Genomic DNA, 13,452 nt, shown 5'->3' with positions numbered 1-13,452 from the left:
CAATCACCGCCTGCTGACGGCCGCAGGCAGCCAATCGGCGCGGAGGGGGCGGGCCGGCCCGGACGCGGGCGGACGCGGCGTGGCGGCCCCTGGCGGCGGCGGCGGGAGCTGCTGCGGTGCTGGGCGCGCCGCTCGCACGTGGGCGCGGGCCCCGTGCCGGGTCCGCGCTGTAACGGCAACCGCGCGGCTGCACCGGGCGGGACACGCGGCCCTACCGACTGTACCGGGCTGGGCGCGCGGCTCTACCGAGCAGCCGTTTCCCGTGTGCCGGAGCGGCCCGGCGGTGCGCCAGCACCTCCCGTCCCGCGGGGTCTGCGGCGGCGAACGCGGTGCGCTCCCTGCCCCGCCGGTGCGGTCCCGCGGTGCGGCGGGCACAGAGCACTGTGGGAGGGCCGGTGACCTCCAAGAACCGGCCCCCGGCCCCGCGACCCATCGAGGGCCGCATCCTGTAGAGCAGCCGCGTCCTCCGCTCCCGGCTTCAGGTGCACGAACTTTCACCCGGCCGCCACCGACCGCCACAGAGCGCGGCGCGGGGGTCCGGGGTGTGGCTCTCGGTGAGAAGCAGGCCCGGCCCGACGCAGCCGCCCCTCCGGCGCTGTCCCGCGCGCGGTGCTGAAAGCGCCGGCGGCCCCGGTGGGGCGGGGCGGGGCGGGGCGGCCGAGCAGGTGGCGGTGCTGCCCGGCCCCCCCCGTGCCCAGCCGGCTCCCCGCCCCCCCGCGCGCCCCGCCGCCGCTCCCGTTCCCATTCCCACTCCCGTTCCTATTCCCCTCACGTCCGCCGCCCGCCCCGGCGCGCTCGCTCCGCCGCGCTCGCTCCGCCGCTCCGCCATGGCCAGCACCTTCGCCCGCGCTCTCTCCGCTCGCCGCACCACCGGCCTCCTGGCCATGGTGGGCGCCGGTTCCCTCGCCGCCGGCTTCCTGCTCGCCCGGGACTCGATCAGCGCGGGCGACCGTCAGCGTCGGCGATACCCGCCCAGGTAATGTGCGCGGGCGGCGAGGGCGCACGGGCGGGGGGCGGCGGGCGGGGACGGTCCCTGCGGCACCGGCACCGGGGAGGGCGCCGGGGCCGCCCCTCGGCTCCAGCCGGGGCGGCGAGTCCCGAAGCAGCTCATGGGGGCGGCGCGGCGGACGCTGCTCGTCCACGGCAGGGAGGACCGGGAGGCCCGTGAACCGAGTCCGCGCCGGCCCCGGGGCTCCGGGCGGCGAGGGAGACGGGGATGACGGGGGGCGGCGGCGGGGCTCGGCCGTGTTGGACGGAGCCGTCCCGCCTCGGGCTGACGGTCACCGGCGCCGCGGGCCCCGTCGTCCCCGCGCACAAGGGCACCGGCCCTACCACGCCCCGGGCACGGTCCCGCAGGGGCCGCGGGTCCCGGCTCCCCGGGGCTCGTGGGAGATGCCGCGGGACCCCTTCGCGGGACCCGTGCGGACAGGGGCCATGAGGGCTGCGGGGGCCACCCCGAGCGCATCCCCGCGTCCGGGGCCTGACTGTGGGAGCTGCAGTCGGGGCTGGGAGCCCCGGGGCTGCCGGCGGCCCTGGGTGGTCCCGAAACACCGGAACGAGCCGCTGCAGCCCGAGATACGCGGGAGAAGGAGGGGGGAAAGTGCCCGGCAGCGGGGCTGGGGGTCCCAGGGGACTTCCCGGGATGCCAGGGAGGGCAGAGATGAGGGCTGTTGGAGAGACGGGCCAGCCTGGGGGGGACAGCTGGGACAGCCAGCGCCAGCAGGGACGTACCCCAGGCTTGGTCCAACAGAAGCCAGGAGAGATTTTGTCAGTGTCCTGGTAGGAACAGGATGGAGCAAAGGGTCCATTTTGTCCTCCTGGTGGCACACCCAAGAGCTCCGACTGTGGGAGCTGGTGTCGAAGCAGCCCCCAGGCACTGGCAGCAGCTCCTGGCCCGACCTCATCTGGCTGTTCCAGCCTTCCCACGCGCCTGCTTTCGGGACAGGGACTCCTCTATTGAAAGGAAAAGCTTTGCTGGCAGGTCCTTGCCCTTCCCTCTCTGGGCCAGTTTTTAAAGGGAGAACTGGAGGGGCCTGCGGGTGCTGAGGAGGCTGCCCCAGCCTGTGAGCAAATTTTGGATGACAATGAGCCCTGAGATGTGCAATCGGGACTTCTGGGAGGCAGGCACAAATTCGAGCCGGGCCAGGCAGGCACATGTACGGCCACAGCCCGGCTTAGAGGTTCTTTTGAGGTAATTCTGGCTCTGCAAGAGCCCTGGTCCTCTTTGCATGCCCGGTACCTGATCCCTTAAGCCAGATAAGTGTCACAGCTGCAGCACAGTGCTAAGGTTCAACCTTCAGACCAGAAGGTCTCCCATCACTCCCCTCCAAACTGCTTTTTGCCAGGGACTGCCACAGGGAGCCCAGATGGGCCTGGGAGAGCCAGGTGCTCTGCATTCCCATGTTTCTGCTCACCATTGCTTGCCGTAGTGATAAGGAAGCAGAGATGGGAGAGGCAGAGGCTGGTCCTGCCTGGTGCCTGTGCTGCCAGCTCCAAAGAGCATGGCCCTCCACTCTGAGCATGGAGGGCCAAGGCACCAGACGGGACTGGAGGCAGGAGCTGTCTGTGCCTCACAAGGGCTGGGCAGGGTAGGAACAGGGCCAGGGCTGGGAGGGAAGAGGGACATGGCAGCCACTGGCCAGTCCTTCCACCTCACACTGGCACCAGCTGCTTGGCCTAGCAGTTCCCAGGATCAGGCCAGGAATATGAGGACTGGGTATTCCTCCACATCCCAAGGCCAGCAGAGACTCAACACAGGGAAAGAACAGGATGGGAAGGAGGCAGCACATTGCTGCTCTGAACACCATCAGCTGCTGCCATCCCTGCACCAAACGCCGGCAGTCAGAGCAGTGTGTTGCGGCGCTGCATTGCAGGCTGGGAGCTCTGCGCGTGTGGAGCGCTGGCAGGGAGCTGGCGCTGGGGCTCCGGTGTGCTGCTTTGGGCCATGGAAATCCGGGGATGGAAAGGGAGAGAGTTCAAAGAATGACAAAGGCTGGATGTTATGAATTATCCACCTCCCAAGGGGAGCGTGCTTTCCAGCTTTATGAACAACTGCAGAGCCACAGACATCAGGTCAGGAGGGGATGAAATCAAGGTGGGAATACGGTTGAGAAGCTCTAAAATGAGCCTCCTGGGGGATCATGTTTGGCTGGGAATGGTTTTGTGACAGTGCTGACACTTGAAAAGAGCCTAGACAGAGCCTTAGGGGTGAGCTGCAGCACCTCGCTCTGCAGGGATGAGCCAACTCACCGGGGATTCTGCCTAGTCTTAGGTTAAAAAACGAGAGACATTGGCAGCAGCCCTAAGGGGTTTGAGTGACACTCCACAGCCTCCTGTCAGAGGCACTGCAGTATGAATGGCCATGCTGAGAGGGCACAGGCACTCTCCCCTTGAGGAAATATGGGCACCATGTGCCTGCTGCCAAGCAGGTCCTACACCAGGCACGGCACTGTGTTTGGGCGGTCACGCTGGGGCTCCCTGCCAAAGCGTCTCCACACAAAGCCCAAGCCCCCTCCTCCCTGTGTAAACAAGCCTCATGCTCAGCTGCCTGCAGCAACCTGCCAGTTCATGACTCTGTACCACCACACGGGGTCTGCTGCTTGCCCCACGTGCCCCCACACCTCTCCAGAAGCCGTGTGCAGCGGGGGCTGCCTGGGCACCACGAGCCCGTGATGCCAGGAAGGGCACTGGAGGCTGCCGGATTAGTGATGAAGAGCCATGGCGAGATGCAGGTGGCTGTCGCTTCCAGAGAGGCTGCCCAGTCGGTGGACAGGCTAATAATCCCTGCTGGGTGCTGAGCAGGTCTGCCCCGGGCTCAGACACTTGCTCGCGCAAGGGCAAAGAGGGTGACTGCTGTGGGCGGCTGCACCCCGAGGTCACGGGCAGGACGGCAGAGCTGAGGTGAGGGCAGGACAGCACAGGCAGCAGCGCTGAGTTGTGCTTCTGGCAGACGTCCACGCCTCCAGCCTCTGCAGCCAGGGACAAGCCCACCCTACCACAGAACCATGGAATTGTGAAATCATGGAATTGAGGTTGGAAAAGACCTTCAAGATATTGCTTGGTGCTGTGGCACTGGTAACAAAATACGGTGCTGGAAGGGTAATAATTTTAAAACCAGCCTCAGGGACCAAAATCAAGGGGCCAAGGCAGCCTAAGTAAGGCCAAGTGCAGCATCACCTTCACGCTTGTGACAGAGGACCTCTGGACACCCTGACCACACAGTGGGAAGGCGGTGCCACTGCCAGAGCCCTCCAGCCTGGACAAAGCCTGGGCTCAGTGACTGGCATCCTCCCCTGCTGTCTCTGTGGCACCGTGGTGAGCACAGCAACAGGTGCTCAGGATCTTCACCCTGGCATCATCCATCTGAGTTTGGGTGCTTTAGAAAGACTGGGAAAAGGTTGCCCTGATTTACTGTCTGTGGTTCAGGGCTGTTCAGGGGAGGGTGCACTCTGACCAGGCACTCAGTCAGCACTGCAGCAGGCACAGCACCTGCAGGCAGAGCCTGGAGTCTCAGGGTTTGGATGCTAACCACCTCAGGGAATGTGTGGATGGCCATGGCAGACAGCATGCTTCAACCCACAGCAGTATCCTGCCTACTGGGAGTAAGCTGGCTTCCATTGGCAACCTCTGCTGTTCCTGGGCAGACTCTGCTGTGTAGAAAGCAGATCAGGTGGTCCTGGCATGCCCGGCAGCATGACCCATGCTGGGGCAGTGGAGGAACCTGTCCAAGTGTCCCATTCTGATCAGCAAATGCTTTTTATGAGTGTGTCACCCTGGGGAGACATGGGTTGGTGGCCAGCAGATGGTAGCAGGAGCAGTGGGGCAGACTAGGGCAGGCTGTGTCCCATCCACACCGCATCAGCCTCTGAGCTGGGGCATCTCACCAGGGCACAGGTCTGTGTGTGGGCTGGGAGCAGCCCTCAGCCCTGAGACAAGTTCTTGCCTGGAGCAAATGCCTCCCTGTGCTGGTCTTGGCTGGAGCTGCCAGTGCTTATCCGCACAATACAGACAATGTGAGCCTTACCACCCTTTCTTTCTACACAGTACAGGAAGCCACAAGCAGTAGACAAGCCATGGGCAAAGGGCCAATGCACATTCCTTGGCCTGCAGGCGCAGGGGAGGAGGTGGTGGCAGCCACAAGGCTCTGCATTGCAGCATGGGGCCGGTGCTGGCAGCCAGACCTGGTGCCCAGTGTGAGCCCTCAGGAGTAGAAGCTGAGCACAGGAGAGTGCCAGGACTTCCTGCTGGTGCTGGTGTCTGACAGCTGCTCCCACCAACCCAGACCCGTGCTAGCCCAGGCACCCTTTCTCCCACATAGATCCCCCTCAAGCTTTGTCATCCCCAAAGCAGGCCTCTCTCAGAAGGGGAGACAGGTGTCCCCAGGGATGCAGGACCCCCTCCAGCCACCAGCCAGATCTCCTGGGCTGATAAGGGCCAGTCCTGTCCCACTAAGGCAAGAAAAGGCACCAGGTCCAGCAGGAAAGATTTGGCCAAGACTAGCACTGTCAGGGTCCTGCCCTGCCAATCCCCTCCATGAGCACAGAACAAACACAAAGCCTGTCTAAAGTGGGAATGAGGTCAGGGGACGGCCTCCCACTAAGCTGATTAGAGGAAAGCGTCCCCCTAATACAATAAACTGCGCCGGGGCCGTGCAGTTCCCAGGGCTGCAGATCGGGGTCAGCTGATCTCCTGCCCCGAAGCATCCGGGGGGGGGGGGGAACAGAGGGACAGAAGCCTCAGGGGTCAGGCACGCCAGGGCCCCACAGGCTATGAGCCCTGCCTCCCCCACCCATTGCACTAGCAGACAGGGAGCAGGCCCCCTCCATTTAGGCTGGTGTTGGGACAGCCGCAGGGAGGGCAAGGGGAGTGGGACCCCCACTCTGCTGCCCAGCTGCCCTGGCAGCTCAGCAACACAGGGCTGGACTGATGTGGCCCCACTGCTCACCTGGCAGGTTCTCCCGCCTTTGGGGACCTTCTGCGTGGCTGATAAGGAGCCAATCCCTAATGACCCGTCCAGATTTGCTCGTGGACTCTCGTCCTGGTTGAGTGCCAACCTTCAGCTCAGGCTGCTCCCTGCCCTTGCCCTGCAATACCAGTAACTGCCTCCCTGCCCCTGGCTGCTGAGGACAAGCAGAGCAGTTTGACCCCTCTCTGAGCTCCCCTGCTCACACCTGCCCCACGAGTCTCTGAGGGGCACTGGCACAAGTGCTGGAGTCCCCTGGCCCCAAAGGACTCATCTGTCTGTCCTCCCACAGTGCTGAGTACCCCGACCTCCGGAAGCACAACAACTGCATGGCCAGCAACCTGACACCAGCCATCTATGCCAGGCTCTGTGACAAGGCAACCCCAAATGGCTGGACCTTGGACCAGTGCATTCAGACTGGTGTTGACAACCCTGGCCACCCCTTCATCAAGACTGTGGGTATCGTAGCTGGCGATGAAGAGACCTATGAGGTGAGTGGCAGCCAGAGCCTTATCTGCAGCAGCCAGAGGAGTCCTGGTACCCACGGTACACCCAGCAGCCTGGGGCATTACTGCCCACCTCATCCTGCCCAGCCTGAACAGCTGTAAAGGCCCCGGCTGGTCCCCACATATCCCTATGGAGCAGCTGTTCCTGGAGCCCTGCAGCCTTCTGCCCCACTTGCCCCATGGATTGCTTGCACTGCAGGACATGTTGTTGTCCCAGCCATCCTCTGCAGCCCCCCTGCTGCCATGTCCCCCACGCTGGCAGTGGGGCCATGCTGAGCTTATGGCAGGGGCTTTATGAAGTGCTGGGTCTGCAGTGCTGTACATTGTCCCGCTTGCTTCCAGGTGTTTGCCGACCTGTTTGACCCTGTGATTCAGGAGCGGCACAACGGATACAACCCCCGCACCATGAAGCACACCACGGACCTGGACGCCACCAAGGTGTGTGAGCTGGACAGCCATGCTGCACACAGGGGTCCTTTCCTGGGCCTTGGGGACAGGGCCCTGCCAGCACCAGTGCCACACCATAAACGTCCTGTGGCTCCTGTCTGTTCCAGATAAAGTTTGGCCAGTTTGATGAGCGCTACGTGCTCTCATCCCGGGTCCGGACGGGGCGCAGCATCCGTGGGCTGAGCCTGCCCCCAGCCTGCACCCGCGCCGAGCGGCGAGAGGTGGAGAAGGTGACCGTGGACGCACTGAATGGCCTCACTGGGGACCTGGCAGGCCGGTACTACCGTCTCAGCGAGATGACTGAGAAGGAGCAACAGCAGCTCATTGATGTGAGTTGGTACAGCTCCCAACCAGCCTCCCTGGGTGCATGCAGAGCAGGACCCCTTCCCCAGCATTGCTTCTCTGGGAGGTTTTATCCTCCTTTCCCAGCCCCCCTGTCTTGTGGGACCAGGATCCCTGCCCTAGAGAGTCTGCCCGACATTGCAGAGGGTGCTCACAGTGCTGCTCAGCCCTCCCAAGCCACCTGTCTGATCACAGCCCCAGCAGCTCATGGCCCCTTCTGACTCCTTCCCCATGTCTCTGCCCATGTCCAGAGAAAGGCGGGCTGGTGGCAGGCACATGGCTGGTGCCCCACTGGCCCCCAGCATAGGGTGGGCTGTGCACCAGCAGCCTTCTGCCTCCCAGGCCAGAAAGGCAGGGGCTCCTGCCCATGGGTGCCCTGCCTGGGAGAGCCACAGTGGATCACCTCAGCAGCAGGCTGGGACTAGTGAGACAGGGAGCACTGGGACCAATGAAGGTGCCCTGGCTCCAGCCATGCGACCCTGGTGAGCCCATGCACTATGCTTCCCTCTAGGATCACTTCCTCTTTGACAAGCCGGTGTCCCCGCTCCTGACAGCAGCAGGAATGGCCCGGGACTGGCCCGACGCCCGAGGGATCTGGTGAGGATCTGTCCCAGCGCTGAGCAGTCAGCAGAGCAGAGAGGGGCGGATGCTACAGCTCTATCTGTCTGTCTCAGCCCTGCCACCCATGTTTCCCATGTTCACTGCACCGCAGACCCCCAGCACATGTGGCACCAGTACCCCTGGACCGTGCCCACCCTGGGCTCTGTGGTCTCACCTGGGAGCCCCTTATGCACCACAGTCAGCAGCCAACTGCTCCCTACACAAACCACAACATTGTCCTGGGAAGGGGGACTGCAGAACCAGCCCCTGCTGTCAATCCTGCCCACTCTTACCATCCAACAGCACCTTGCACTCTAAAGCTGCTGTAATTGCTTCTGCTCCCTGGGCAATCCCCAGAGCTCCTCCTAGATCTCTGCACACTCTACGTGCCACCAAACCTGTCCTGTCACAGTCACATCTTACTTCTCTCTCCCAGCATCTCTGTGCAGCCATGCAACATCCCACGCTCCTGCAGAGCGACAGCCGGCACACGCATCCGCCCACGCCACCCTCACTGGCACTGTGCCTTTATATGGAAAACATCTCTACGGCATGCATGGTCCCCAGCTCCAGCTGCCCCTAACACAGCCCCCAGTGTGCACTCCGTGCCTCACAGTCCTCTCCTGCTGCCTGTGTGGTGCAGGAGCCATGCTCCTGTCCCCAGCCCAAGGCGCTGGAGACAGCTCCCATCACTCACAGCAGCTCACGTGGATGGGCACTGGCCCATCTCCAGGAGCATCTGCTGGCTGCCCACCCTGCTGCCAGGCTGGGCTCTGGCAACGTGCTCCCAGCCACAGGCACAGGCAGCACACTGGAACCATAAGCAGCACTGGCACCATGGTGGCAGAAGGGGCACAGCTGGGTGGGCACAGGGCATCTGCAAGCCACCAGCAACAGCTGAATGCTGCCCTGTCCCTAGGCACAACCACCAGAAGACCTTCTTGATCTGGATCAATGAGGAAGACCACACACGTGTCATCTCCATGGAGAAGGGGGGCAATATGAAGCGTGTCTTTGAGCGGTTCTGCCGGGGCCTGAAGGAGGTGAGCGTCCAACAGCCAGTGCTGTGCTAGCCCCGTGGCCAGGCAGAGAGGGGCAGGAAGAGCTGCTGCAGTGCTGGCCCTCTGCGCTCAGCCTTGGCTGGACACCCCATGGCCAGGGCTGGGCACCCTGTGGCCAGGGTTGAACGGCTGCTTGTATCTCTAACCCAGGTGGAGCGGCTAATCCAGGAGCGAGGCTGGGAGTTCATGTGGAACGAGCGGCTGGGTTACATCCTGACCTGCCCCTCCAACCTGGGCACGGGGCTGCGAGCGGGTGTCCACATCAAGCTACCACTGCTCAGCAAGGTATTACTATGGCCAGTTTTGTGGGGAGCCAGGCTAAGACTGTGGGGAGCTCAGCCACATGGGAGGTGCAGGACTGCATGGGACCTGGCCCTGGGCCTTGCTCAGGTTTCCTCAGGAGGCATAGGGTCCAGCCCATGCCTGTATCCCTGGCTGAAGGAAGAGGCTCAGATCCCAGGTGTCAGCCTGGGTCTGCTCAGGGCAGGGCTCTGTGTGGGGTCAGTGACCCACTAACAGAGTCCTGTGAGTCGCAGGGGGCTGCTCCAGGGAGCATTGACCCCGACTCCCTTGTTGGTCTTGCTGAGCACCGAAACTTTCTCTGGGCACCAGGATAGCCGCTTCCCTAAGATCCTGGAGAACCTCCGGCTACAGAAGCGTGGGACGGGCGGTGTGGACACTGCTGCCACAGGGGGCATCTTCGACATCTCCAACCTGGACCGGCTGGGGAAGTCAGAGGTGGGTGACAGGCAGAGCTGGGGAGGGAGGTTCTGGAGTATGTGTGCATGATGGGCCCATGGCACCCATGCAGCTCCAGGGCTGTATGCTGGGGCCAGCATGTGGGTGCTGGGAGTAGCAGTGCCTGCCCTGTGTGCAGCGGGGCTAGCCAGGTGCCTTGCTGGTGTGGCTCTGAAGACAGCCCCTGAATTATTACATCTGTGCTCCTGGTGCAGGTGGAGCTGGTACAGCTGGTGATAGACGGTGTGAACTACCTGATCGACTGTGAGCGGCGGCTGGAGAAGGGGCAGGACATCCGCATCCCTTCACCGCTGCCGCAGTTCCGGCACTGAGTGGGACTGTGGCAGCGCCAGCCCTGTGGGACCCCGGTCCCCCTGTAGCTTGTGCGATCTCTGTGCCCAGCATGTCGCTGCATCCTGTTACCCACAACACACCAGGTCAGATCCCATAAACATGCGCTGCTGTAGCCATGGCTCGGGCTCCTCCTTACTCCAGCACCCAATACCCCACCGAGTCCAAGCACCCTGTCCCCCTGCAGAGGCACCACTGGGGTATGGGTTTCCTGTGCCTGTCCTGAGCAGCCCTCCCCAGGATGTCCCTGAGCTACTGCTGCCATGGGGAAAGGGTCTGAGGGACCACTGGGGCTGCCCTGGCCTAGGGGACTGCATGTGGGTAAGGAGTTGCTGCAGAGTGCCAGGAGCTGCTGGAATAGTCAAGGCTGCACATGAAAAGGTGCTCTGGGGCCATGTGTCACTGCAGGCAGCAGGGAGCTGAGCTCAACCTTTGTGACAATTATGAGTTTACTGCTGGGATGCTCACAGGAAGCAGTGGGGCAGGCAGAGGATGGAGAGCCATGGTGAAGCCAGATGGGGCCTGACTCCACTCCTGCCTGCAGAGAGGAAGCCTGGTCAGAGCTGAGCATGCCACTGGGGAAGGTGGCACACATGTGAGCACAGCTGGGCGTGGGGGCTGCAGAGCCAGCCTGAGCAGGCTGGCCCCAGCCCAAGGCCCCTGCAGCACCCACCACAGGGTGCACAAGGGGGACACAGCAGCCCAGGGCGCAAACAGCACAGGGACACTGGGCAGCAGGAGTTCAAAATGTGTGGGCAGGGCATGAGAGGGCACCAGCATGAATGGGGACAGGGTTGGGGAGGGGAGTGCATGGTCTCACCTTGGTCCTTTGGCCTGGCAACTGCCACCAGTTGGGCAACCTGCACGTTCTGCAGGCTGGGAGCATCAACTAGGATGCCTGGGGGACAGCAGAGGCATCCCAGCTCGCTCTGCTCCCAGTCCCGCTGACTCTGCAGCAGCTGCTGAACTGTGTCTCTGCTCAGCAAGTCCTGGGGCAGCACCACACAGATGTGGGGAGAGGGGCCAGGACAAACTACACCGGCAGAAAGGCCTAGGGAACAGCAAGGATGGCACAGCCGCAGGAGCGGGAGAGCTGATAGGGTGGCAGAGCCTTAGGAATGGGGCACAATGAGGATAGCACAGCCACAAGGACAGAGCACTGGCAGGGACAACAGAGCCACGACGAGGGAACACCATTGGGGGTGGCAGCCACAAGCATGCAGCACTAGAGGGGACAGCACAGCCACAGGGATGCAGCACTGTCAGGAAAAGCACAGAGAAATAGGACAGGGGGCCCCGGTGGGGATGGCACAGCCCCAGGAGCTGGCAGAGGGGCCAGGGCATGGGCAGCTGTGGGGCAGCACAGTGCAGGTGGGATGGGGTATGGCACGCAGCCTCTCAGGGGGCAGCAGGAAAGACCAGGCACCTCAGGTGCTGCAGGATGGGCAGGCGCCAGCTGAGGGGTGGGCTGCAGGAGTGAGTGTCAAGGAGGGGGTCCCATTTTCCCCTGCCCATCACCTACCCCAATGCCTGCTCTGATAGCAGCAGAAGCCCCAGCTCGGTGGCTGCCTCAGCAGCCAGGCAGGTGTCCTGCAGGCCCCCCAGGTATGGCAGAAGGCTTCAGGCTGGACTCAGGCCATGGTCTCCAAGCCCAGGAACCCTACCAGCAGGCCCAGCTGGTCCAGGTCCTCCCCAGCAAGCTCTGTCCCTGCCAGAAGCCACTGCAGGGGGACAGCAGAGGAGTGAAGGCAGGTGGCTGCATCTCCTGTGCCTTGTGCTGTGCTCCCTGCCCTCACCATGGACCAGAGGGCTCTGTGGGTGGCAGACAGGGCCAGTGGACTGAGGGGCTGGCAGGTCACATGGTCCAGAACATCACAGCACCAGGCAGCACCTCCAGCAGCTTTGCCCAGCCAAGCCAGAGCACAACTGGGCACAGTGAGGGTGAGGGACTACTCCACCCAGGGATAAACAGGGAACTGGTCCCTGCCCTGCAGACCCCTTCTCATGGCATGGGCAAGATCTGGGGGGGCAAGATCTGGGGGTGCTGTGGTCAAGCACAGCACCCAAAGACCATCCTTCTCCCAGAGAGGTGCCTCAGACACTCACATCATCTCCCTGGATAGCCCCTGCCTGCAGGAAGGATGCCTGGAGGCAGGACAAGGCAGCAGTGGTCAGCAGGGCTGGCACAACCCAGGCAGGGGCAGGGGCAGGGAGTGAGGCTGTACCACATGGGAGCCTCTAATGGTGATGGCCAGCGTGTGCCACCAAGGTGGATTCACCTGGGCACATGTCAGCTGGGTCAGCTGCTGCTGGGGCATTCAGCTGGGTGGGTGACAGGCGCTCCAGGAAGCCCACTCCCACCGCAGGGAGGACACCCCTCCAAGCTAACAGCTCCCTGGGGCTCACCATGGCCAAGCTGGTGGAGTGCAGCACGTCTGCCACTGTGGCCAGGCTCCCCCAGAGAGTGAGGGGCTGGGAGTGGTGTTCCGCAGGGTGCCCATCCAGGAGGTACCCCAGCGGTGGCCTGGCACAGCCCACACACCCTTCCTGGAGGGCTCACCTGCCCATGCTGGTGCAGGGTCCCTGTGGCTCTGCCCCCCCAGGGGTTCTGCAACCAAGCCAGGTCCTGCAGCTCCTCGGGACTCAGGAAGCAGGCAAGGGCCTCCAGGCTGTACAGAAAGAGGCTGTTAGTAGGCAAGGGCAGCCCTGCCAGCACCCAGCTTGGAGCCCAGCTGTGCCAGCACCAGCAGCTCCATCACGCTCACCTGCGCCCCAGCCCAAGGCCAACCATGTGGCTCCTGTTGGCCAGTTTGCCGGTGATATGATGGCCCTGCATCAGCCCCATCTGCAGCAGCTGCCAGCTGTCCCCAGCCCCTAGATCTGGGCAGGCAACAAGTGAGACTTGGCTCAGGCCCTTGGATGAGATCTGGATCTCCAAGCCTGGGCTGAGGGTTCATGTGCAGGGCCATAGGTGGGTGTGCAGAGGTCCCAGCCAGCGGGGTGCAGGATCAGGAGGGTAAAATTGGGCAGGGTGGGATTTCCCACTCAGGGAACAGAGCGTGCAGGGGTCCCAGCTCCTGGGGTGCAGGGTTGGAACCCCCACCTGCCACGGGGTGCACTGACTGGGCAGAGCAGCCTGTGTGGGGGTCCTGGACCTGGTATCCCACCTGCTGGGGTGTGAGCTGCAGAAAGCCACCCAAAGCCCCCCTGCCTGGGGCTCTGGGCCCTGCCCGGGGTTTTGGGCCCTGCCCGGGGCTCTGGGCCCTGCCCGGGGTTTTGGGCCCTGCCCGGGGCTCTGGGCCCTGCCCGGGGTTTTGGGCCCTGCCCGTCCCCCCCACTCACTCCCCGTCCGGCCCCCGCGCGGTGGGCAGCGCCCCCTGCCGGCCCCGAGGCCGCCTGACGGGAGGTGGCGGGCGGAGGACGGGAGGTGGCGGGCGGAGGACGG

The 13,452-nt window shown here is 63.5% G+C and overlaps 2 protein-coding genes across 11 annotated transcripts in view; one reads left to right on the top strand and one right to left on the bottom strand.

Annotated features, from left to right (window-relative positions):
- Positions 1-948, bottom strand: part of PPIP5K1 (diphosphoinositol pentakisphosphate kinase 1) — a 46,198-nt gene extending 45,250 nt beyond the window's left edge. For 9 of the 10 annotated variants that reach the window (XM_027666677.1, XM_027666682.1, XM_027666680.1 and 6 more), the window contains exon 1: positions 839-935. The gene's annotated coding sequence lies outside the window, so the exon portion shown is untranslated. Of the gene's footprint in view, positions 1-838 lie in introns of all 10 variants that reach the window. The other variant, XM_027666678.1, reaches the window with a different exon arrangement.
- CKMT1A (creatine kinase, mitochondrial 1A) lies at positions 719-10,122 on the top strand. Its single transcript, XM_027666687.1, has 9 exons — positions 719-976; positions 6,255-6,453; positions 6,811-6,906; positions 7,023-7,244; positions 7,769-7,854; positions 8,777-8,900; positions 9,069-9,203; positions 9,531-9,656; positions 9,872-10,122. The coding sequence occupies exons 1-9, from the start codon at positions 828-830 to the stop codon at positions 9,986-9,988; spliced, it is 1,254 nt and encodes a 417-aa protein (XP_027522488.1). The 5' UTR covers positions 719-827; the 3' UTR covers positions 9,989-10,122.
- The last annotated feature ends 3,330 nt before the right edge of the window (positions 10,123-13,452 follow it).

The sequence above is a fragment of the Corapipo altera genome, unplaced genomic scaffold, assembly GCF_003945725.1.
Source record: "Corapipo altera isolate COAL_440 unplaced genomic scaffold, ASM394572v1 349, whole genome shotgun sequence".
Classification (NCBI taxonomy): domain Eukaryota; kingdom Metazoa; phylum Chordata; class Aves; order Passeriformes; family Pipridae; genus Corapipo; species Corapipo altera.
Note: the sequence above shows the minus strand (reverse complement) of the source record. Positions and strands in the feature narration are given on the sequence as shown.

Coding starts and splice junctions, on each gene's coding strand:
- CKMT1A (XM_027666687.1), top strand. CDS start 828: ATGGCCAGCACCTTCGCCCGCGCTCTCTCCGCTCGCCGCACCACCGGC. Junction 7,245..7,768: donor AGCAACAGCAGCTCATTGAT/GTGAGTTGGTAC, acceptor GCTTCCCTCTAG/GATCACTTCCTCTTTGACAA. Junction 8,901..9,068: donor TCTGCCGGGGCCTGAAGGAG/GTGAGCGTCCAA, acceptor TCTCTAACCCAG/GTGGAGCGGCTAATCCAGGA.